The sequence below is a fragment of the Plectropomus leopardus genome, chromosome 2, assembly GCF_008729295.1.
Source record: "Plectropomus leopardus isolate mb chromosome 2, YSFRI_Pleo_2.0, whole genome shotgun sequence".
NCBI classification, from domain to species: domain Eukaryota; kingdom Metazoa; phylum Chordata; class Actinopteri; order Perciformes; family Serranidae; genus Plectropomus; species Plectropomus leopardus.
Genome location: NC_056464.1, coordinates 15,120,074 through 15,145,542, shown reverse-complemented (window position 1 = coordinate 15,145,542; position 25,469 = coordinate 15,120,074). Strand labels below are relative to the sequence as shown.

Below are 25,469 nucleotides of genomic sequence, written 5' to 3'. Positions count from 1 at the left end.
ACACGCTTCACGCTGCTTCCTCCTGTCACAACGAACAAAGAAGTTGGGGAGATGCTGGCGAGGGAGCATCTTTGCTGCAACCTGGCTGTTGTTTTGAATGCTGAAGACTGACATGACATTTCAGTTTGCACAGCACCATCCTCAAGAAAACTTCAGTGTGTGTCAGGCTGCAAAATATGATGATGGAGGGTGCCAACATCTGAGTAAATAGTAACAGAATCCAACCTGTCAAAAACTTTGTAGCCTCCTGGGACAAAAACTGGGCAGGACAGGACTGTGTTAATATTGTCCCACTGAGAGACATCAAACAGAAGGACTAGTTAAACTACTGGCATGATGTTTGTGGTGGCACACAGGAGTGCCTGTGTGAGACCACAGCTCACAGTATTTCCTGACTGGGAGCAATGGGACTGTCAGAAAGAGAATAAAAAAAAAAGGTGTATAAAGTATTGAGGCTAAAAAAAGAAAGTGATAACTAAGAGTCTGACAAAAATGGACAGAGACAGCAACCAGCAGCATTGTCTTCTAAGCTCTAAAAGAGGGAAGCACTGAAGTTTCAACCAACCAATGAAACATGCATGTGTTTTATACTGGGATGAAGGTTAATCTAGATCAAGTTTTGCCTCACCACAGGGGCCAATTAGGCCCCTGGACCCCTATTTGCTGAATCATATTTTAGAGTCAGTACAGAAAAGGTAATATATTTATATATATAAATATATATTTTTAGCATATATGTATATTTTTAATTGCTCTTATCTGGTTTTACTGTTAGTGCTACAAGCTGCTGCGATAAATGAATATCTCTATTGCGGATTAATAAAGATTTATCTCTCTCTAATTACCACACAGATATATGAAGATGAACGTGTGAATAGCTTCAAGATGATTTTAAATACAACACAATGTTTCTGCTGCTACATCTGGAGATAAAAAAATGACAGAATAATAAATCACTTATTATCTGCTTCCTGCTGATTGTAAGAAGCTCTGTTATAATGTCAGAGTGAGCAAAGAGTGTCATTACAAATGTAAATAAGTGATTTTACGCTTTACTTGAATGGAGAGTTAAGTAACTATGCCTGTCTATAAATATCTCAGTGCTCCTTATTTCCCATCACTGTATTGTAAATGCAGTATTTTTGTGCATGTCGGGATCCTGTAGAATTTATGAATCAGATGATCACAGTTATCAGTCAGTCTCTTTAGGTCTACGCATCTTGGTCTGATCTTCTAAACTGAAACTGTGCAAGAGTGGTTTAGCATCTACAAGTGAGTGAGAGCCGTGATATCAGGAAACCTGGATTTAACTCAAAGCTGTCTGGCTGATCTGCTAATCAAATTCTAGGATTCACGTTCCAGGATACAAGTGTTAGAGAAACACTTTTTGTTTGATAACAAAACTTGATTATAATTGCAAGTAAGCCAACTCACCTTCCCAGCACTTTGAGGATTATGGAGACAGACAGCGCTCCAAGAAGACCTCCAATGGCAAATATGGACACTGTGACGGACCAGAGGAGGGTGGCTGTCTCTGCTGGAAGAGGCTCCCCATATCTCTCATTCCATGTCTTATTGTAGAAAGCTTTAATGTACTGCAATACAAAAACATGGAAGAATTTAAATCTTAAAATTAAAAAAAAAAAAATTTTAAATTCTAAATTCATAATGCATGATAAAATAATTCCATTGCATTCCCATTTTTCATTCAACTTTAGAAGCAAAACTTTAGAGGCAAAACCCACCAGTTCAAATGTAATCAAAAGGAAGCTCCTGTGACAACTCAGAAAATAAGTCTGTAAGCTGCCATCATGCAGAACAGAGTGTGGATTGTTTCATACCTAGGTGTAAATACTGTGAACACAAGGCCAATGTGTATTATTGGTGCAAGTTTATGATCCAAACTGATCTACTTTGTAGAACTGTCGTCTAGTTAACTACAGACGTACACTTAGTAAAGTGCAGATCTTCACCAGGTAGCCAAGCCAGCAGCAGACGTTTCACAAACAAAATCTTTAAGTCTATAAAATGGAACAAGCAAAACACTCGAGCACAGTCTCTCTGTCACAGAGATGAGAGAAATAAGCAACTGCAATAACTTAATAGTTTACAAAGTTTTACCTCAACTTCCTTGCTTCCCTTTCAAAACAAAAGCTATCTGTTTTACTGTGTCTCTGTGGACAGAATGCCATCAGTTGCTGATACAATGCATTTTATTTTGAAAATGCATTTACAGGAAACATGGGGTTGTCAGCTGTGCAGGAGCTTGTATAACTTCATAAATGAGTGGAATATGTGCTTATAAATATGAAAATACAGCACTCATATCAGCAGGCAGCGATATGCCTTAAGGCCCAGTTAAGGCTGGACTATTTTGATGCAGAAAGAATGTACTAGTTATAATTATTTCTGTTAGAGAAAAGTTATAGTGTTTTTCAAATTGCACTAATTTTACTGTAAGATGTTTTGTTGGACTGCTAGATTTGAGGTTTGTTACTGTAACAAAGAGTAACTGTTTTGTTACTCCTCCTAAGTGACTTGAATTTTACATTGTTTTATTTATTTTGCTGTTTGCTAAATGTAGATTGCACTACATTCCTTTTTACTTGAGTGGAACAAGCTCTTGCATTAATTTTTGTTATTTTGGAGAGACTTTATATCAGACTGTAAAACACAGATTTTTTGTTCCTCTCCTGACAGCTCTGAGCAGAGATGGTAACTGTAGTCATATGATCCCATTGTCGGACTATGAACTCAGGGGTGGTGTGGCTGTCCTTGCATAATCAATTTCACTGCAAGGCAGCCAGCTCACATGAAACAGATTAATAATCACCAAGGATCTGACTTTGTTGCTCCCTGCAAACTTGCACCAAGCAGTCAGTAATGAGTTCAGCCTAATTGCACTCTAATTCCTTTTGTTCAAACAACCACTTTGCATTTACAGTGTCATAATTATATGAAACACATTAATTAAAATGGCAATCATGTTTTTTTTTTTTTACTTTATTAACTGACTTAACTGTTCCATACTGTCAAATGAATTTTCCATGCTACGTTAAAATCACAGCGCAGTAAACACAGTGACAATGTGCATTGCAGTTAAGTGGTGTCCAGCAGAGTGCAGCAAAGACATATCTGCCTTAAAGACAGGCAGTACAGCTTTATTGTTAAGGCCAAGATGAAAATAATCAAAACCCCAATCACACCTTGGGGCAGGGCTTACAGCAGAAATTTTCATCGCTGACATGTGCTGGCCTCAGCTGGACAACACTGACATGCAATGCACCTCTTTACTTTGTTTCCTGTGTTGTAAATTTATTCATTTATTAAAAGACAAAAGTCTGAATAATCATGCTTTTAACATGTGTTTTTTAATTTACTTACAATTCCGTCAATGCGGACATACGTGTTTTGTACTGTACTCCTACTCCATTGATGACTATATTCAGAGGGACTCAGGGGTCTGTCTAACAGTACTTCTCTTACTTTGATTAAGTGAGACACTTTCCTTTAAAACACCTTCATGAGTCCACCTGAATCTACATCACCAGGAATCTAATCACAGTGCACAAATAACATTCTCTTTTTTTTTTATGTTTATGTTGTTCCCCCTAATAGTGAGATGAAATATCCACCCTTGTTTGATCTCTCCTCTGCTGTCATGACAACACTTTCCATGCATGAATCCTTTTGTCAGGCACATGTGGAAAAAGCGAATAATAAAAAACCCTGTTAAAGCAAAGAAATCTGGATGGGTAAATCAAGATTCTCTAATGTATTTATCACATAAAATATGTTTGTTTGTTTTTATTGTTTTGTTTTGCTTTGCTTTTTTGTTGTTTTTTTAAAACATTAACTGCATAAAGCCAACAGTATCCCTGTTAACTATTGCTGTGAAAGGCTAGAAAAAATGCTTCTACTACAAAATTAGTAGAAGTATATTAAGACTTTTTCATAATTTATTTTTAACACTCTTTCCTTTGCCAGTTGCAACATTTTAAGATTGTCTCGCTGATGGGGGACATGGGGGAACTGAGTGTTAGTTATACACTATTTGTAGAATTTATTCTGATATTAGTGGATTGTTATTAAAGGGGTTGATTAAACATTTTGGCAAATGAAGCTTGGATAGTTTCTGTTTAGTGTCACTGCCTGTTATGATATTTTTCTTGAAAAAACACTCTGGCATTTTGGAGAACTTGTATTTTTCTATCAATTATTTACGGCTGAGGACTGGCTGAGAGCTCACAGCAGGTTTTTCCAGTGTAGTTGGCAAACATACAGTAGAAAGGAAAGCTTCCAGTTAATTTATTTTGTATGAATTTTGAAAAGATAGCTGGAGCAACGGTGGTAAGGAGCCAATGAGTGATCAGCTTGAGCTCCTGCTGAGCAAAAGCTATAAAGAGAATCGAGGATAAGCAGCAGCTCAGCATATGAACTGGAGAATCAGCTACATTGACAGAAGCAAAATATCTGGGAATTGGGCAGGAGTTACTGAATCAATGAGAAATGACTAAAAGAAACAAGTTGTTATTCCCTGGCTGCAGACTGAGTGGCATATATAGGGATTTTGCGCAAACAGTTGTAAGACAAGAAAAAATTAGCTCTCATTGCCTTTGATCATTTCAAAATTGCAGTGCAAAATGAATGTTTAACCAACCAGAGCATTTTCAAAGAGCATTTCTACAAATTACTGTAATAAGTTTCCCAAAGCAGTACCTAAGAGCGAGTACATGCAGATGCAGTTAAGTGCTTCTCAGAGTCGTCTGTCTGTGGTGATGAAGATAATGCTGGATTCACTATTAAGTACTTTGTTTAATCAACTATAATTCATGCTAAATTTATAAAACACATACATCAAAAAGCAGAAGTAAATGACGCAAATAAATAGTTAAAGGTTCATGTGCAGTCAAGGGTCTGCAGCTTTCAGCTTGCTGCCCTTTACAATTCATGTTGCAGGGCGGAAGTCAGAATAAGAAAGTAGATTTTGACTGATTTTGATAGAAAAAACTCATCGACCTTAAGATGAGTGAAACAGGAGTACTAAAATGCTAACTTATTTCTGGGTTTTAGGACTCATTCCTGGGGGGCTCAAAATCAAAATCTATGCTTTTGATCAACATCTGGACCTCATTTAAACATTACATACACAGCAAATAATACTAAGATAGCTAGAAAGGCATCAGCTGATAAATACCATATCTAGAAAGAAAAACATGTCATTGGTTGACGCTTCACCACTTAATTGGAGCGCTGAAGACAAAGTTAAGGCCAGCACAACTTTTTAATTTGTAGCACATCACGTTGTTATGCAGCACCAAATGTTGGGTGTCAGTTTGTAGCTTTAACCTGCTTCCTTTGAAACTGAAGTGTGGCCTGTTGCTGTGTCGCTCACAGTGTTAATGCAGCAACAGTGGGGGCACTGGGGAGTTGGTTTGTCAGCATTAGCTCAGAGGTGCTAGTGGTTTTTTGTGATGCTGACCACCTTTGTGGATCTGTCACTCACGTACTGCTGATGATGGATTAAGGGCAAATTAGATAACGAGCATTACAGTAATGAAAAAGTGTATTGTACGCTACACTTTTGACCTGTAAATAGTGTGCAGCACAGCATCACTGAACGGATGCTGGAGATCACACCATCACCAATTAGACTCACAGGTCAAAGCTGCCAGGCTTCCTCTCTCCCTCCTTTCATCCTCCCATTGCTCACTGAAAGCACCAATCACAGCTCACCTTGTGATGTGCAGTTCACTCAACTCGTAATCACAACATCTAATTAAAGGAAGAACCCCGCTGTTCTGTGATCAAATTGTTCTCTACCATCTCCAGTGAAGGAATGCCAAAGGGTTTTTTGGTACATTTGCATTACTGCAGCTAAGTCAGCACATTAGAGCAGTCTCAAACAAGTTGTGAGATTATTCCTCTCTCTCTCCCTGTACAGTTGTTGTTGCTGTGGGGGCACACATGTACAGTATAGTACGGTGAATCATTACAAGAAAAACCCTCCAGAGTCAACACTGGGGTGTTGACCCTGTAGCATCATCCCTTTTTTAGGAAGAATGATGGCACAGTGTTAGAAAGTGCTCACAGTTGATCTATTGCATACCATGTAAAGTTTTAGAGGCTTTTGAGACTAATGTCATTTTTTCAATTGTATCGTCAGTGTGGTTAAAATGTGTTGAGTCATTCAGGAGGAGTGGTCCAAGACAGATATCATGTAGCAATAACTCCAGTTCAAGTCACCTGCCAACCATTTCAATCGCCACCCTTTACTCATTTATGTCACTGGGAGCCTGCAAAGTGGCAAAATACAAAAAAAAAAAAACAACTTACAGACCCTAAAGACAAAGTTTCTCAATGAGCTATTTATTTATTTCTCATGAGAGATATCTGTATTTATTTATTTTCTGTCCGTGCTTTTCTCACTGGCTTGAAGTAGGCAGGGCTAAGGTTCGCTTTTGTTATGTAGCCAGTGTTAGTTACATTTTATCAAACCTCACATGCTGTTCTGATGAGGCAAGTTAGCTGAGTTTTTAGTTTTTAAGCAATAACATAGCAACATAAGGTCATCCAATCTTTAACTTTGATGTTTGCCTATTTTATAAAGACTAATAAACTACTCAAAACCTGGAAAAATAGGTTGGTGTTGTTGTTCTTTTGGCCACTTGGGGGCAGCCAAAACAAGTTTAACTCCTTTCAAATCTCCCTTAAATGCACTTTATCAGAATTGCTTACTCTTGAATTGGTTCTTCTGTTGAACTTTTACTTGTTGTACTGTGTTTTAGTCATTCATACCTCCTTTGTAGGGATGTAAATCACTAGTTTCACCAAGATATGCTATTAAACTGATTCATTCGATGATACAAACTTTGCCAGCATCACAAAGTCTGCCAAGATACTATTTAAATTTTGATTCGATATATCTCATACGTCCATTTAAAACAACTAGTCACACATGTAAGCTGGCTATCTGGCTTACAGCCTTAAAGACAAACTTCTGCCAACAGACACAAAACATAAACTAACATATCATAATTCAACATAAGTGCAACATTCTGCTCAACAATAATTGACAGGGTTCATACACCAAGCAATTGTTTTTTGCTAGTCATCCATTATTAGCTTAAGCACTTTTAAATGACATAAATTAGCCTAGCCCCTAGCGGAATTTTTCCTCTGCTAATTTTTCCTCAGCCAATAGCTCAACAATTCACATGTATTGTTTATACTTCTTCTTACTCACAGTCGGTTGAAGTCACGGCATTTCCCGACAAGACAGCGTGTCTTTTTCAGCCTAACGTCGTTGACACATAGCAGCTAACGTAGCTGTGTTGCTGCTGTAAGTTGGCTGCGTCAGACGCACGTCCGGACCGTAGTCACGCAGGCACGTCACGTATTTCACCTCATAACGGCACTGTTTACACTCTGTGTGTGCGCGTTTATTCACTCGTATTTTCTCCGAAATCCGAAAACCTTTGGTTCATTTTAGGGTTAAAAAAAAAAAAAAAAGTTGCCTACTTTTTATTTTCTTGTCATTGTCATTTTGAGCCTGTTTATACAGATTTTTAAAATAAAGGTGTATCCTAAAGATGATGATATGGATCTATGTTTTCACTTTGCCTCAATCAAATGGCATCATTAATCAATGAATCGATTTAGCAATTAAATATCAAATCGATACATTGATCAAGATCTATAGATTGTTACGCCTATAGGCCTGTTCTCTTGCAATTATGTTATTGTAGGCTATCATTTTAAAAAAGTATTTATCTGATAATGTGTTTTTTAAAGCATTGCTACTTGTTTTTGAAAAGTGCTCTATACATTAAGTTATTGTTATTTTAATAATCATGATCATTATTATTAGTAGTAGCAGTAGTAGTAGTAGTAGTAGTAGTAAGCTATAAGTCAAACACATCCAGTGGTTACAGAGCAACATTATTATTAATTTAGATTTATGCCTCTTGCCACCTGCTGAATGTATATAACTCTTCTTTTAGCTCTGTTTTGGTCGCCACCAGCTCCTGGGGGAAATATCTAGCTTTATCTTGGTAAATTTCTGCCCTCTGACGTTGAAAAGGTAATGTACATTGGGTTTTCACAGCGTTTTACGTGACAAATATTACTGCTTGCGTTTACATACAAAACCAATGAATCAATAAGAACTTCAGAGGAAATGATGCTGCAGTCTCTTGTCAGAGTTTAGGGTTATAATGTTTGAATACTAAATAAATGTGTGGGGTTTCTAATTACCCCTAGACAAACACAAGGCCAGACTGAAAAGAATGAGCTTGGAAAATGCTATTTCTAATTCAAAAGTGGCACCGCTCAACTGAACCACTACATAAAAGCTATTGAAGACTGCTATGTTAGTTTTACAGACTGTGAGAATGCCTTCCGGGCAATACTAAATACACGTTTTTCTTGCTTTCTGATTTCTTTTTTTTTCTTTCTTTCTTTCTTTCTCTGGCAAGAGCCCTTTACTGACAATGGCCCACCCAGTGAACACATATTCAGACTAATTACATTAATTCTCCTTCATCCAGAGTCTAAAGACAGGATACAAAAAGCACTGAATGAAATGATTATCCTGCAGCTTTTAAGCAATAAAATGTTACAATTACTGAACTATACCCAGTCACCATTTAATTAAAAGTGACAAAACCCTCCGGTTATGTATTTTTGTTTGTTTTTAATGAAATTGAAGTACATGTATTTGGTGTCACAATAGCTCAGTGGTTTCAATTTAAAGGGTGTTTAAGAATTGGAGAAACTGTGAAATCATTAAACCCAACAGGACACTTACATTGTACATCATATTGGGGAAGGCAACCGGATTTTTTTTTCTTTTTTTTTTTTTTTTTTTACCAAAACATAGTGTCTACAGCAACTCTACAGACATGAATAATCTATCTAATGGGGTTTAGTGTAATAATGATAATGATAAAAATCTATTTAAAAAAAAAAGTTAATGTGTGTATTTCTGATTCAAAAGCAGCATCTTAATGAATGTTTATTGATTTTCTCGGAGTGTGAACAAATGGAGAGCAATCAATGGTGCCTCTCCGTAAGTGGACTCACCAAAGCGGGAGCGTTGACCACAGAGAGGTTGTAGCCGTAAATGAAAGAAGACCCCAGGGCACCGAAGAAGGCTGCGCTGAACAGACAGGCTGTGACCGGTTGCTGAAGAGAGAGCACACATAACACACAGGTTCATACCAAGCACACAAACGTAACCATGTTAGAGGCCTTGTCAGTGGCTGTCACATCATTGCTGATAAACATCAAGGTCAGACTAAAACCGAGGGACTTCAGCAGAGGATTTTTCCTGTAGTCCCAGCACACTGGGTTATTACCTTCACCTTACCCTTGAGTGCATCATTGCTTAAACAACATGCAGATTTATTTGAAATAGGCTGAGTAAAGACAGACTGCTTAAAATGATACGGACCATTGTTGAACAGAGTCTGTCAGTGGAATAGTAACTGAACTATAAATGCACAGCATCCTAAGGCTGTCATCAAAAATGTTATGCTAGTGAGAAGACACCAGCCCTACTTTACAACAAATTACCCCAAATATTGGAAGGAAATTAGTTGAAATTACAAAAAGAAAATATAAAAAAAGACAAGTAAAAAAATAAAAACTAAGATGGAAATGACCTGAATATAAGTGCCGAAATTTAGATTTTTTTCATTAACAATATTTTAAATAAAAAATTGTAATAATTGTAAACACAGTTTTCCTATGTTTTTGTGTTATTTTTAAATATTTTTTTCTCTCTCTCTCTTTTCTTTTAAGGTCATTTTTTCTTATCATCTGTTACTAATTTCTTACGATTTGTGGGACATTTCCTGACAAGTTGTTCATTGCCTTTTTTGTCCATATTTTCAAAATAAATCAAACCAATTTGCTCAGGTTTAAATATATAATAAAGCTTATAAATATATAATAGTGGGATTATTTTGACAGATATTGCAGTTTTAGTGGGGTTGGTAATTTTCCGTTTCATTTTTTGCTATTCAAATAATTTGCTTATTGTAATCAAGTAGTCTGTTTACAACATTCATTTTGGGTCTTTGCTTATGGAGAAAAACTTTCATTTCAGAACATAGACTGTATATGAATACAGTCTATATTTCAGACTATACTAACATCATATTTTGCCCGCCTGTTTCAAGCTGGCAACCTGAGGCTTGTCAGGAAAAGATGTCATTTTTTCTCAATGAAAAACGCAGTCTCTTTGCAACTTATGGCTGCTAGTCATGGCAGCGAAAGATAGAGACCAATGCGTACAGAAAAAGCGCCTGTTGTAGAGCTGCCCTAGTCCAGTGTATTGATAATGAAAAACAATGATTCAAAAATAAAATGATTCATCATAAAATTTTACTCACAGCTTGGCATTGTATTAATATCTTGGGGAAAAAAAGGAGACGTTTAATTTCAAAGGGATTTATTGTGACTGTAATCATGAAAAGCCAACACCCTGAATAAAATATGAGTTTGGTCTACGGGCTTTAAACCCCTTAATCTCATGTATGTGTCTCATACACTGTTAAGTGAGGAACAAAGAACTTTTATATGCATAGCATCAACAGTTACCTTACACCACTATGCCAAAGGTCAGAGCAACAGCCTGGAGGCACCACAGCTCAGTGGGAATAACAAAGCAGGGATGATCAGAGAAAGAGTTAGAGGTGATAGAACAAGGGACAAGGTGGTGTGTTGGGGATAAGGCTAGAAGGAGTTGCAAAGTTAAAGGATACCAGTGTTCGACCTGCTTTGTATCACAACAATGTGGGTATTATGTGTGAACAAACTATGGATCTACCATAGTCTGTCCTTCCAGAGCCCAGATCTCCATGCTCATCTCCCAGCTCAAATCTTTTTGCTGGCTTTCAAGCTGTTGCTTTAATTACAGACAGTAATCTTCCACATTTCCATATGCTACCACAGCAAATAAAGAGACAGAACTGCCTCACTCTCTCTGGCTTTCTTAAACTCAGACCAATTGGTAAAAAATTAGTGTTGATCAAATGTGAACCAAAATTCTGTAACTGTGTTGCCTAATTTTTTTGCCTCTTATGTTTTCAGAAATGTATTTCAACCTATCATTTAAACACATAGGAGATTTTTTGTAACCAGCCAACCGCCATATTGTTTCTTGTGTTAAAACATCCACACTTGCCCTATTTAACCCACAAGTGGGAGGGTATATTGGTTCAGTGTGCGGCAGTGTATTGCGGTAGTTGTACTTGTGCAAAGTAAGTGCCACAGCCCTTTTCCACTGGTTCTCTGATTATATATAAGTATGTGTGTCTTTCTACTGCACTGACAGCCTGGTTTTATGAAAAGACCATCTTTCCAATAGTGAATTATGAGAGCTCAGAATGATGAGCACAAGATGTTATCTGCTGAAATGTAATGAAGAAAAGCAAAAGGAGGCACAGTTTAGTCAAAGTCTCTCCCTGTCCACTTATTGAGAGTTGTGATAGGATGATACCACAGCTATCAGCGATAAGTTATTAAATTTGATGTGAAAAAGAAGAAAATTAGGCACATAGGTCTTTGAGGAGGCTCTGTGCTGGGGTTTAATACATGGAGTGTGCTGTATAACTTAGAAAATCTGATTTGATCAGTTAAAGTACTTCCTGAAAAGTAAAATAAACCATGTAAGTTAAAGGACTGAGTTTATCAGGTGGAAACAAAGCACAGAAAAAGCGGAATCTGAGGGTGGAAAAACATGGTTACTGTAAGTTATTATATAGCAGGTTGTCTATTTTTATCAGTAAAGTTGGAGGCAACCGACTAACAACTAGTGTCGTGGGAGAAATACTATGTAGGTGGTGTGTTGAATCGGCGTTGTTTGTGACCATATATCTTCATCCCATTATACAAGGTAACAGCTCAATGATAATATGCTTGCAATATGCACTTGTGATGTGTGTCCCAGTAGGGCTCTGCCCTGGTAGAGTGCTCCTTTTCTCATTTGCACATGTTCCCACTTAAAAAGGCATATGCTACAGCATATGCAAGAGCATCGCCAAGACTATGGAGTCCTGAGGGTGTTTTAAAAAGGTGCCAATCTCAAGGGTGTGCAATACAGTCCTTTGGAAATAATGGAAATGTCTTATTATTAATACATTTGCATATAGAACCCAGCTCTTGATACATAAATGTAGGAGGAGTTAGGTTGGAATCTGCCCATCTACCAAAATAAAATCCAAGTGCCAGATCTAAAGCACACCATGTATCACTCTTTGGCCTGTATAAGGAGCAACATCAGATGATCAGACAGAGTAACCACAGTCTTTGGAAGGCCACATGGTTAAACAAACAATGTTGATGTGGAAATCCGTAAATACTGATTGCTAAACTAAGCACACGGATTAGTAGATTGAGCACACCAATTTTCTCAGTACAACAACTTAAAAAGGTTGTACATAATAGGAAAACAGTCAGTCAGTGCTGACTTTATATTAGACACTACTCAGTCCATTTAGTTTATTCATGCACAAATTATATGCCACAATACTCCCCTCGACCAGTATTGTATCCTCACAGCATCGTCTAAGTAGCACTGTAGAATGGTGATATATTTACTAAGTACTATTGTAACGGGGATGGGGTAGGACCTAATTGCAGCACAGTAGAGCAGGTGAGTAGTTGGTAATGACCTTTACTTAATATTTTGTCAGGTTGAATGGAGAAAAGTTCTGGGGTGGAACAGAGTTCATGGGTCGAGCAGAGTTTGCAAAGGGACTGGGGTGAGCTCACGTTCACAGGTGATTTTTCAGAGTTCGGGTGGGGAAAATTGTGAACGTGGAGTGGACTAGCAGGTAAATGTATCAGGTAAATTGCAAGAACACTTGCAGCAGGGAGCTAGTGGGAAAAGCGGAGACTCCGTAGGGGGGCAAGCAGGGCTCATGGTCAAGGAGGAAGCTGAGTTGGCGTCAGGCAGGCAGGAAGCGGAGGAGATGTTTTGCTCGGCGGGAGGCTCTGAAGATGGCAGGAAGAATGGCAGTCTCTCTCGATGAAGCCGAAGCAGTAAAACGCTGCACAGCCACAGGCAGACGAGAAACAGGAAGTGCACAGGCAAAACTCGTGGTCGGAGACAGAAGGCTGTTAGGTTTAGCGGGGCATAGACGAGGAGAGGTGGTCACAGGCAAGCCAAGTCAAGACCAGTCCGAGCGTGAGCACTGGGAGGTCAGGCATGGAAGCGAGACAATCCATGAGTGATTGGTGTGAGGCTGCTTAAATACTGGCTTGATTGGACATGAAGAGCAGTTGATTGCACCAGGTGGAGGTGATGAGGCTGATGAGTGCCGGGTGGAGAGAGAGGTGGGTGTGGAGTAAGTGGACAAAATCCCACAGCAGCAGGAGACAGGTTTATATTATAGGATTATATTCTGTACGGCTGTTTTTTAAGTTGTTAATGCACAGATGTACAGTTATCTATTTTCTTGTTTTTATCCACTCTCAAGCTTCCAATATCAAGACGATGTGACATCAAAATACAGATTTTGCTCCCCTTAAGGTCTATTTATCCCTGCACATAGACACTTAACCAATGTGCTCAGTTTAGCAATGGTTACACAATCCGTGCACACGAGCCTGCGTTTTCACATGATTATTTCTCTTCCATCATGTGACTCTTGGAGGGGGCTGTGTACCAGTCAAGAGGTTTAAGAAAGCAAAAGTGACTTCATTAACTTGGAGACTACAGGAAAATAATGGAATATTCTCTGTGTTTTAACATGTTTATTAAAACAAGTGGTACCAAATAGATATGACACACAATTCATCTCCAATAAGAGAGTCCTTACCATGGCCAGGTCATTCTGCTAACTATCAATGGCTGAATACTGCTTGAACAGCTTATGCATGCTCTCAAGTTAAATGACAGAAAGCTGTAATTCCAGTATTAAATTCCAAAAGCATGACAAATGACTTGTTTTAACCAACCTGTTGCACAAATAGCCACTGCAATATGACTTAGACCAATGCTATAAATTATAAAAATAAAATAGAATTTATTGATCTCACAGGAAATCCATTTGTTAAAACAGCTCAAGAGTCAAAAACAATAAAATAAGTAAATAAATTGTATACAAATGTCTCGTATTTGCTTTCCAACTATGGTTTTAATAAAATACATACATAAATGTGATTTTGATACTTGACAGTAAATGGTATGTTAAATGATACCACATTTTACATTTTATAATTTACCTCCAATCAAATTAATTCTGAATAATTGCATTTTACTATCCCATTTCTTTTTTAAATGGTTGTTTTTAATTTCTAATTTTTGTTCCAGTTTCAACCTTTTGGATTTTGTTTAGAACATTTTCCATTTTCCGTATAATACTTCTCATTTTCCTATGAGAGCATGTCTAAGTATGCTATGAATAGGCAGGGGTGTCTGTGGTCGGCAAATGAGATACAATATAAAGATACAGCCAGTCTGTAGACAAAGCCCCCATGACATCAGCATCTAGTCATTTCATCTATCACACCTACTGAGGAAATAGGCAGATATGAATACATGTTTACGTAAAATACCCCTTTGTCAATATAACTATACAGTAGAGGAAACTACAAAGAAAAGAAGTGTGAAAGCACTGAATACCACCAACACAAACAATAATACTCTATTGTCGTTGCTGAGTCAACTCAATTGTGCGGCAAATAAGACAGCAACTGAGCAGACGAAGCTGTATAGAAATATCTCTACAGGGAACTTGCTCAGGTGGCACACCTCAAACCAGGACTGCACTTTGGAAGATAAGAAACCAACTGTGTTATCTTTCTAAGATTGCTTTATTGTTGAGCTGTGGGAGGCTGTCAATAAAGCTGGCTTTGACTGGATCAAAGCTGTTACTCTGCATAGCCAGGACTAGTGAGGGCATGGGATTAGGTGAGTGGCATGCAGCTCTAATTTTATAAAGTCATCAAGTCACATTAATAGACACTAATGGACAAAGCAATAATTGTGTTTATTTGAAATGATTTTCCACTATGATTTTCAGTATAATTAAATCTCACTGTATTTTGTATATTTCAGAGTAATAACGGCCTGATGTCTATTTATTTTTGCAATATTGAACATCAATCAATCAATTTTAAAACTTGTGTCAAAGTTTTTCAGTTTCTGACAAAGTTTTTTAATTTGAATTTACTGTGAAGATATTTCCACAATGGACGGTAGAGAAGGCCTCTGTATCAGCAGCATGTCAATACGGTGGCCGACGAAGGCAAACACAATATAACAGCCTGAAACATTTCCATTAGAGAAACATGCTGCAGCTTCAATGACAATTCAAAAACACAAATGAAAGTCCAAAACAATGGTAAAGTGCTGCAAATTAAAAGTGTGCTAAAAGCCAAAATGAATGCAATAAAATTTCAAACATTACATTAAATACCTAACGTGCCAATACAGAAATGATACAAGTCAAAAACACACAAATCAGAGAACAAATGCAACAGAAAAATGCTGCATATCCAGTCAACTCAACATAAGTTCTCCGGGGCTCTGGGAGGAGCAGCCAAAGTAAATGTGGAGTAAAAAGGTGACATATAAAGGTATGTATTTTCTTTAGATTTGGCCTTAGTCTGTCAGAATATTGTAAAAAAGCAACAGATTTACATAGCTATGTTAATCAAGCTGTTTTTCTTAGTGCTCCCCCTGAAGGCTGGAGAATTTCTGTTGTATTGATTGGATATGCACATTCTCTTGTTGCATTTGTTCTCAGTTTTTTTTTGTGATTTTGGCTACAGCACATTTTTCCTTGTGGAAATGTTTTGAGCTGTTGTGGCATGTTTGCCCTTGTGGGCCACCGTAGGTCAAAGCCTCACAAAGCAACAACTGCAGGAGTTAGGATGACTGCACAGAAATGTGGGTTAATATGTTGATTACATAAGTTGTGTACATAGTTACTGCAGTGCAGTTTGCTCACAAACCTACCACCTATCACAACTGGGTCCGATATGACATAACAGGCAATAACACTGACATGTCGCACAGCCATGACCTACATATTAGGACAGGACTGTCAATCTGTCCAACCAGTCAACTCACAAAAGATATCATCATTTAGGAGCTCTAAATAATAATGATATGAGCTTGGCCACTGTGTATTGAGTGAGTTAATGACACTCACCTTTCCAGAGTTCTTTTGAGACTCCTTCACCTGGTCAGCCGTGTAGCCCTTCTGTGGTTTGTCCATCTTAATGTTTCAGCAACCTTAAATGAGAGGTTCACATCATGTCAGACATATAGGTCATGCAGAAAACAACAGGAAGACAGGACACATTTCACAACCTGTCTCCATGTCACTTTCAGAGTGGAAGTGGAGTTTATTATAGAAATTATTGAGTGAAACATCTGCTGAAAAGGAAATGACAGAGCCTATATGTGCTGATGTATGCACACTGACACACTGGGACGCTAACTCCAAGGACTATAGATCAGAACTTGGTCACAAGTTTAGGATTTACCTATAAGACCTATGCAACAAAGTAAAATCAGTTTTCCAACATGCAAAAAACATGTATACCAGCGGAATTCTGACTACAGGTTGAAGGATTGGATTTGTATACAGTTTTTTAACAACATCCAAAAAAAAAACTGCGTCACAGGATAGAATTCCACAATAATAGCCAATTGGAATAAATAGTAAATAAAAGCCTGAGTCTGCCACCTGCTGGTTATAAGGATAGCAACACTCGGACAGCAGACATCATCATATAAAAATACCAAAATTGCATGAATCTGGAGGTCTCCAGATTAGTGTAAATGTGCCTTCAGCATATTTTTTTTTACCAAACACATTGGTGTGAAGCACTGAGGGGTTTATTTCAAACTTAAAGTATTTTATGCCCTTTGTGTGGGGAAAAAAGCAAATACACTTCAGGGCTGCCACCTTCTAAACAAAAAGACACAAAGACATTTTACACATAAGTGACATGAGTCAGTGACCTGCAGTCCTGCTGATGTCCTCTCTCATCCTAACACACAGTTAATAATATTTAATACATTCGGTAAGCTTCCAGAATATAAATGAGTCCCTGATTGGGTGACTAGAATGAAAACCAGCAGGACTCTGTGTCCTGAGGAGCAGGATCAAAAGCCACAGCTGTGGAGTGAATTAATAAAATGACTCAAGACCCATGACAGATCAAATAGTCTCAGACTAACCTTCCCTAAGTGCAACTATTTGATTAAACCACTGCTTTGATTTTCTTTCAGTAACGCCCATTACTAATGTGGATGCTGAAGTTATTACAGCATTAAGTGTCATCTATTCCAATGCCAGTTCAAACTGGATCATTTTTGTTTCAGTTTTCCAAGATTTTTCACAGCCTAAATTGCAAACCATAGACTGGAAAAATAAAGATGGACAAATAAAGATGGACAATATGACAGCTCCCCAAAAGTGCAGCCAAAACAGTATGGCTGCAGTATAGGTCACAAACCCTTGATATTAGCAGATGGGACGAGAGCCAAACTATTATAATATTTTATGTGTTGACTTTAGATGGGCTGGGTTCAGGCTTAAACTCACACAGGTTGGTTCAGTTTGGGTTTTAATCGTTTGGGCCCATTGAGAACTCTAGCAGAGATCACAACTGAGCAGACATGGACTGTTTGGAATCGGATCGGCTGGCTCTAAATGATGTCACCAGCACAAGATGGCAGGGACTGACAATTTGGCTTTACTTTTAGAAGTAACTTTTTACACATACAGTCTAGGAGCCAAACCAGTCAACATTTTTTAGCTCCCTGAAAACAAGTTAATAAATTCACAGTTCATCTTAACAATATGGCTGCAATATGCTCAATATTTCACATGAACTTATTTATTTTTAAAATGAAATGTATGACTATCTGCATATTATTAATGCAGATATCATTTATTTCTCTGAGCTAACTGCTCTGGGCTACATGTACCACACACAATCTTATTGTACAGCAATATTCTGAAATATTTGTTGAGCCATGAGATAAAATGCATCAGCCCTTTAATTTTCTTGTACATGGAAGTCATTTCAAGAGTGGGTTTGTAGAGAGACTGTACTTGCAATCACTGCTGATAGTTATTTAAGTGCATCAGAAGAATCAGGCAGGTTATTGTTTGTCTAACATACAGGGGGAATCAGTTTTGGTTGTTTAACAGGAACTGTGGCTGTTGACTTTAGTGTACCTCTCTCCCAGTTCCGATCAGTCCATGAACCTGATGTTACCTCTAAGGATTCAGAGTCCCTGAACCTACTCAATCAATACAAAGTGGTTTGTTCACTCTGCCCCTCTCAGACTGGAACAGAGAAAACGTGTTTAAAAAACATCTTTATTTCATTACTTTTAAATGTATTTTAAAGAACATCCAGGGCAGAAAAATTAAGCCAACGCAGAAGTGCCTAAAACTGCAGTTCTTCTAATGGCCACTTGAGGGTGGCTCCAAAAGCCAATCAATCCCCATAGATTTATTTATGACAACTGCACCGGGGGTGATTTTAATACAACTCACCCATTTACATTCTATGAAGCTCAAAATTTATGAATATTTATTGAGTGACAAACTGTCTGCAAGGCATTGCTACAGTCCATGAATCAGATCCACCCCTTGCTCCTCCACAAATATGGTCACTTCTGGCTCCAAAAATCCTAGATGGCAGTCTAAATGCCAAACTCGAGGCTTCAAATGGCAGTCCACAAACCAATGGGTGACGTCAGAGTAGCTACATCCATTATATTATACAATCTATAAACTTAGTATGCCACAATGATGTCGTAAAAAGTCATAGAATGGTATGTCATGAAAAAAGGTAATAAACAAAAGTCATAGCGTGTGCACTTTTCCTGCACTGCCATCAATCATATGCTCAATCATCAAAAGTTTTAGAATCTCTCATCTAAAAAGTTTGCTTCAAAATGGCCTAAAATGGTCAGTTCAGACGTTCAGTTTCTGGGTCATAGAATGAGCAGGTTGAAAACAGTCCTCACCCTCCCATGACCCTGGTTGAAACTTCTCAAAAACCAATGTTAAAGTATTATCCAATCACTTTGGAAATATTTCAAGGTTATTTTTGAAGCATCTTCAAGATTAAGAGAGTAGATTTTCCAACAGGTACTCCTCTAAGGGGAATAGCTCATGATTTACATGTAAACAAAAGGGTCGCCTTACAACTGGAACTCAAAGACATGACTGAAAACTGTCAACACACTCAAACTAAATAACAGGTTTATTAATACAAGAACTTCCAGGACAACTAATAAATCAAAGTTATTACTGCTGTCAGATGTTTGTTGGACATTTGTTTGCAATGCACTGCATGAGATCAAAGTCATGCAGTAATTTAGACAGCTAAAACTTAGATAAGATAATAACACATGACATAATATAATTCAGATGATGGCCAATTTATCATATGGTGCAAATATATCATATGATATAAAAATATATCATATACTGCCATGCCTACAGCAAACCTCTCACGTATACTATGGCAAATATCACATAATGTGCAGCAAATGGCCATGGATATTGATTACGATAAGTAATGTTTTACCCACAGACATATTTACATACAATTTGTTTTCACTGTCATGCTTAGCTACCTGACACAAAAATATGAAGCTGTTTGAAGCGATCTTCCAGTTACTTACAAGAGCCTTTAATTACAAAAGACCACAGTATAACATACTATACACAGCCTACCTAATAAGGTAGTTTTGCACAATATCAGCAGACAGTAAAATTGGAGATAATCCTATAAATAAACGTATTTCCATATTTTTTACCAGACTGAGAGAGAAGGATCTATATGAACATACTTACCCACGCGCAGGCTATGTATCTGATGCTTTCACAAGGACTAATGACCCAACATTACCTAGACATGCAGTCATGATGACTCTGAATGATTAACTTCGATGAGTCCCTCCCTTTACCTCACTATCTAATGTCACCTTCAGGTCAACTATACAGCAGAGCAGAGAAACAGTAACTAAATGCATGTATTATGAAGCACCTGAACTGTCCTCTGTGCAGCTGTTATCACAATTATATTAAACATGACCAGGGTGAATACAAATAATAGGACAGTGACTTCTGGTAACTCCCTCTGTGCTGCTTGCTGATTGGTTCTTTACCTTTGTTTGGTATGAATTTACAAAATTATGGAGATATATGGAGGAAGAAAGGTTATGCATTTTCCTCAAGTCAGTCAGAAAGGCTCAATTTAAAAAAAGAAGAAAGAAAGAAAGAAAGAAAAGGAAAAAATGCATAACTACAGCCACCCCTTTCTTTGATAAATAAAGTACACTCTCATACATTATAGCACTCATACATCAGTAAAAAAAGACCTATGTCTTTCTGGGTGCATATGCTCCCCACCCCCTCCACATGCTTTGAAATGATGCCACCCCTTCTTCAGATGCACTGTCTGATCAATGAGCCACGTATTATATATGACATACTTTTCAAAGAGATTATGAACTCAATTCAGCAGTCTGGATTAGTTTATTCTTTAATTATGCATTAAATCATTAAATCACATCTGTTATGATGCTTAATTAAATCAACTTGACACCAACTGTTTATTGATATCTTTAATGGCCTGCCATTAACACATTTTTTTGTTTGTTTGCTTGTTTTAATTCCACTTTATTTTAACACTAAAGTGCTCCACCTTTTGCTGCACATGTGTCTTCATGGGCTGGAGAGAAGACATTTCTTTTAAAAACTTTTTCTCATAACATCCTGGGTCATTTCATTTGAAAAGATTTCAGAGAAAAGGATATTCTCTCACTAAGAGACAGCTCTGTATGCTCAAAATGTGGAAACCACTGTTGACAACTGTTAAAAAAAAAATCTTATCAACCTTAACCCTCAAACTCTTGTAACTTAAACAAACCTTTGCTTCCAATGTGATACCACTAAACCAGTTTCCCACTTTAATCCCTGGGGCCTCGCCTGATAAATAAATGCCAAAAATCTTTATGTGACATTTAATGTTCTTCTCTGCAGTCAGAGGGGACAATGTAGCTTTAACAAGTTATCAATAAGTAACAGTTTAAAAAAATTCTGGTACTTACCATGAAAAGTGTTTTGATACACCATGTGACTGAGCTGAAGTTGTTGAATTATAAATGTACACATTCCATTTTGGAGGAAAATGTTTCTCCTACCATAAGACCCATAACAACAATGGAGTGTCCTTAATTCCAGTTTAACCATGCCCCATTGTCCCTCAGCATTCCATGCAGCACTCCCCCTCCGCTACCCTCCCCGATGCACCCAACTGGCCGGGGTCCAGCGAGACGTCCGCAGATCAGATGGTATCAGAGTAACAACGGGATACAGCTCCACTCTACCGGCTGCTTAGACATACCTTACTGGATCAATCCCAAAGAAACATGTAGCTTCGGTTAATCATTTCCTGGTAATTGGAGTAACATTGTCATTGCAGACAAAGAGGGAGGAAAAGTTTCTGCTACTGGTGAAGCTACTGCAAACAATTTGTTGCATTCAAGCAACACAAGAGCTTCAATCCCAAAGCCCCCTCAGGCGGTCGTTTAACTGGTCAATGGCTGCTTTATTCTCCCTCAACTTCACATAAATTATATCGGTGAGACTACTAGCTGGGCGCTATCTATATTACAAACATGTGTGCCTTATTTCTGACACGTGGAGACTGCATGAAAGAGCACATATAGTATCATAAACCGAAGCAAAAGCTATGACGTAGCTTGAGTGTGATAACTGCAGCATGGGGCGGAAGGATTGAGCAACACGGAGTGTGTGTGGTCAGAAGCTGTCATGGGAAAAACATATGGCCAAATAATGAAACTCAGGCTTGTTGTCACGATCCCTGCCTTCTCCTCCCTCCAGTATTTTTCCACTCACTCTCCCTCTGCTCACTCTACCTGCTGGCCACACCCACCTACTCTGCCTGCTCTGCTCTCTCACCTCTCAGCTGCAGCTCATCAGTAATCAACCCAGGATATAAGCCTCCTCCACACACACACTCATCGCCAGATTGTTCTTCAGCGTTATGCCAGACTTTCCAGCGTTATCCTGCCTGATCTTCCAAAGCCGACCCTGCCTGTCCCCGACCTGCTCTCTTCGCCTGATCCCCGGAAAACCTACCTGCCTTCTGTCCCAGACCACGTGTTCTGATCAGCGTTCCTGATCTGCTCCGCTGGTAAAGACTTCTCCGCCTGGCTCCGACGATTCTGCTGTTTAATCCCCACTGGTACCGCTGCATTCTCGGACTGCTCCTCTGGCTTCGAAACCTCCGCCTGTCCCCGACCACTCTTCCGCCATCTCCTCGACAGTACCTCCACACGTGCTGTCAAGCTGTCGGACAACGGGGTTTCCTCCTCACCCACGCCGAGTGCAGTAAGCTTCATCTCTTCGCATCGTTCGCCCTCCATAGACTTTGTTTGGGGTTCCGACCCGAAGAACGAACTTTGTGCTGAACTGCTTCTCCTTGCTGCATGTTTGATTTGTGCTGGGTTTAATAAACGTCATTACCAACTACTCCAGTTTACCGGTGTACTGCATCTGGGTCCAGACAGCACCCGTTACACTTGTAAGCTGAACACTCCCTTTGGGACATATTTTCTCAGCCTTGGAGTCTAGGTAACTATTAGGTTTCACAGGGTATGGATAGACCTTTCAGAGGAAAGAGACAGTGGCGATCCAAGACTCTGGGGTGGGGGGCTGAGGGGGAAGACCACTGAGGCCCCCCAACACCCACTGGTGTCACTTTTCCTCCTTTTCTTGTTTTTTTTTTCTTCTTTCATTTCTGGTGACCAGAAAGTTATGCTACTTTTATTGAACTGATGCTTACAGCTAACATATGTGTGACAGTTACAACAAGCTGACTGTCCTAACTGACAGTATTTAGCTGTCATGCAGTAGCTAGAAGGTGGCCCACTTAGGGTTTTTTGGGTAGCGGCGATGCACTGTATTGTGCCTTTATCAGTCTTTCCAGGATTTCGCAGGCTGTTGTTTTCATTGTTGAAATGCCTGATTTCATTTTAAAAAACAACAATGCCTGTTGCAATAGTAATAGAAATTGCAGGAGCAAATGAAAATAACAGTAGTTGCAGAGGCTATCATCCGACTCTGAGCTGTTAAATACTCCTAATAATCTCACACTGACAATTTAGCTATGTGATGCTTACAGTTATCCCTGTCACTGTCTGTGACTCTATCCAAGGCGCAATGCAATGAATGAAATGCGATGTTACCTATTTTAAAAAGTCAAATATGAGTAAATTTGCTGTAACTGGACAAAATAGTAGAATTCATGAGATTGTCTGAATTTGAGTAATTGTTGCTTTTGCAACATCACAACATCCTGGAAAGGCTGTTCTTTGGGAGGTTTAAGGGGGTTAAGAGTTAGTCAAGTAAAATTTGCCAATATGAGTGGCCATCGGGAGCCCCTTTTCCAATTTTTTGGGGGGAGCTACAAACATTTGCCTAGTTTCCCTCACCTAATGGTGCACCCCTTGGAAAAGCAGCATGCCAAACCATTAAAAGTAGTCAAAATGACAAAAAAAGTTTCATGTATCTATTTTTATATTCTTGTGCAGCATTGCATATGCATTGTATGCAGTCATATCACTGACCACTCTGTTAAGTATTACTACCCTTGTGTCCATTGTCCGAATTCAGCAGGCAATTAAAGTCACTCTATTGATTCTGGGAACATTGCAAATATCTTTCTATACCTCATGTCCTTTTTGTTTTATCTCAGAGATCACCTTTTATTCTGCTGTGCTGCAGAGTCCTTAAAACTGATGTCAGCAGCTGTGTTAAACATTGACTTTCCCGCTGTGTCGGTGGCTTAGTGTACAGAGAGCCATATGTACTCCTGCGACTCTGTACACACCAGTTATTGTGTGTGATGGAAAAAAATAAAAAATATACTTGATAGCATGATCATACATTCTGTAGAAAATAAATTTGTAAAAGAAAACTCACCAACCACTCTTGAGACTTTCGCCGTCCAAAAATTCAGGCTATTCTTGTTGAATCCACAACCAAAGTAACTGCAGACACATAATTACAAAAACACCATTATCACATGAGAACTAGCTGGCTAACTTAATTTGACGTGGCCGTTGGACTTGAACCAAAAGTAATTGGAGCCACAGTGTGGAGTGCTGCGGGAGGAAGCAACCTCCTTTCCTTATCAGTCAATCTTCTACTCCATGCATTTTGCCCTGTAAATTTAGAGGTATACTATACAGGATTTTCCTTAAAAATACAACATATAGGGGTGGCTGAGTGGATAAAGCAGGCGCCCCATGAATGAAGGCAGTGTTCTTGCAGCAGCAGCCTGGGGCTCAACTCCCGCATGAGGCCCTTTGCTGCATGTTGTCCCCTCTCTCTAACCCTTTCATTCTATTAAGCTGTCCAAAAAAAGGCTAAAATGCCAAAAAATAGTCCTTAAAAAAAAATAAATAAATACAACGTATAGATTCATACAGAAGTAATCCCTCTCAATCATCACCTATGACCCATTAGAAGAGTATGGCAGTACATTTTTCTGCAGTGCATGCTGGTCAGGCTCAAACATGGCTCATTTTCTTAGTTACCTAACTAGCATCAGTAAGAAGGTGCTGACGAGTGACACATTTTCCTTAGCTTTGCTACATCTAAACCTGAGACAAATGCCACATGCTGTGCTTATAACCAATTTACATATAAGAACCATTTTTAAAGTGTATGCTCCACTTACCATTTTTTCTTTCTTCACAGGTTGCTCTGGAAAACCCAGTCAGGCTTTTATATCCCAGCACAAGCAATAGTGTGTTTCAGGCAGATTGCGTCCTCTTATTATGGAAGCATTGAAGCTTTAAGTTACAATATATGCTGTGCAGTTAGCCAGTAGGTGGGTTAATGTTTGACCCATTAACCTGTGTTGGTCTTGGAGTGATCTGTTAACCTATATCAGTGTCTTTACAATGGCAAGCTGTGTAAATAAACATATGAGCAATATGGCCCCTCTGACCATTTTTCATTTAGCAGTTTCCCAGATACTTTATGGACGCCCCACTGACTTGGAGCAGCAGGACTGGGAAGACAATGAACTTAAAAAAAAAAAAAAGCCTTCTTTTTGGCTCAGTTTGTTTGTGTTTGGTATTCAAAAATGTAACTCTCACTATTTCACAATAAACTACCAGTAAAGGCAGTGGCAGACATGAGTGGTGTACTAAAAAGTGAGATAAGTGAATTGTTGAGCCTAAAGCTGTTTTTCCATGTTATGAAAGTGGCTCTCTTTTAACCGGGCTAGATCACACTGGTAATTTATGCTGCAGGGCTAACCTGGTCAGGAGTTTTTGTTTTGAGTTTTGGCTTAAAGCCAGCTAAAAACCAGCTTCTACTATTAATTTGCTTTGGAAATAATATCCTTCTATATGAACATCACATATTTTCAGTTGA

The 25,469-nt window shown here is 38.5% G+C and overlaps 1 protein-coding gene across 1 annotated transcript in view; it reads right to left on the bottom strand.

Moving 5' to 3' along the window:
- Positions 1-25,469, bottom strand: part of slc2a9l2 (solute carrier family 2 member 9, like 2) — a 125,283-nt gene that overhangs the window by 88,942 nt on the left and 10,872 nt on the right. Inside the window, exons 2-5 of the mRNA XM_042495739.1 lie at positions 24,006-24,073; positions 16,170-16,252; positions 9,085-9,186; positions 1,435-1,595 (exon numbers count right to left, since the gene is read on the bottom strand). Of these exons, the coding sequence (XP_042351673.1) occupies positions 1,435-1,595; positions 9,085-9,186; positions 16,170-16,235 (329 nt within the window). The 5' untranslated portion in view covers positions 16,236-16,252; positions 24,006-24,073. The remainder of the gene's footprint in view (positions 1-1,434; positions 1,596-9,084; positions 9,187-16,169; positions 16,253-24,005; positions 24,074-25,469) is intronic.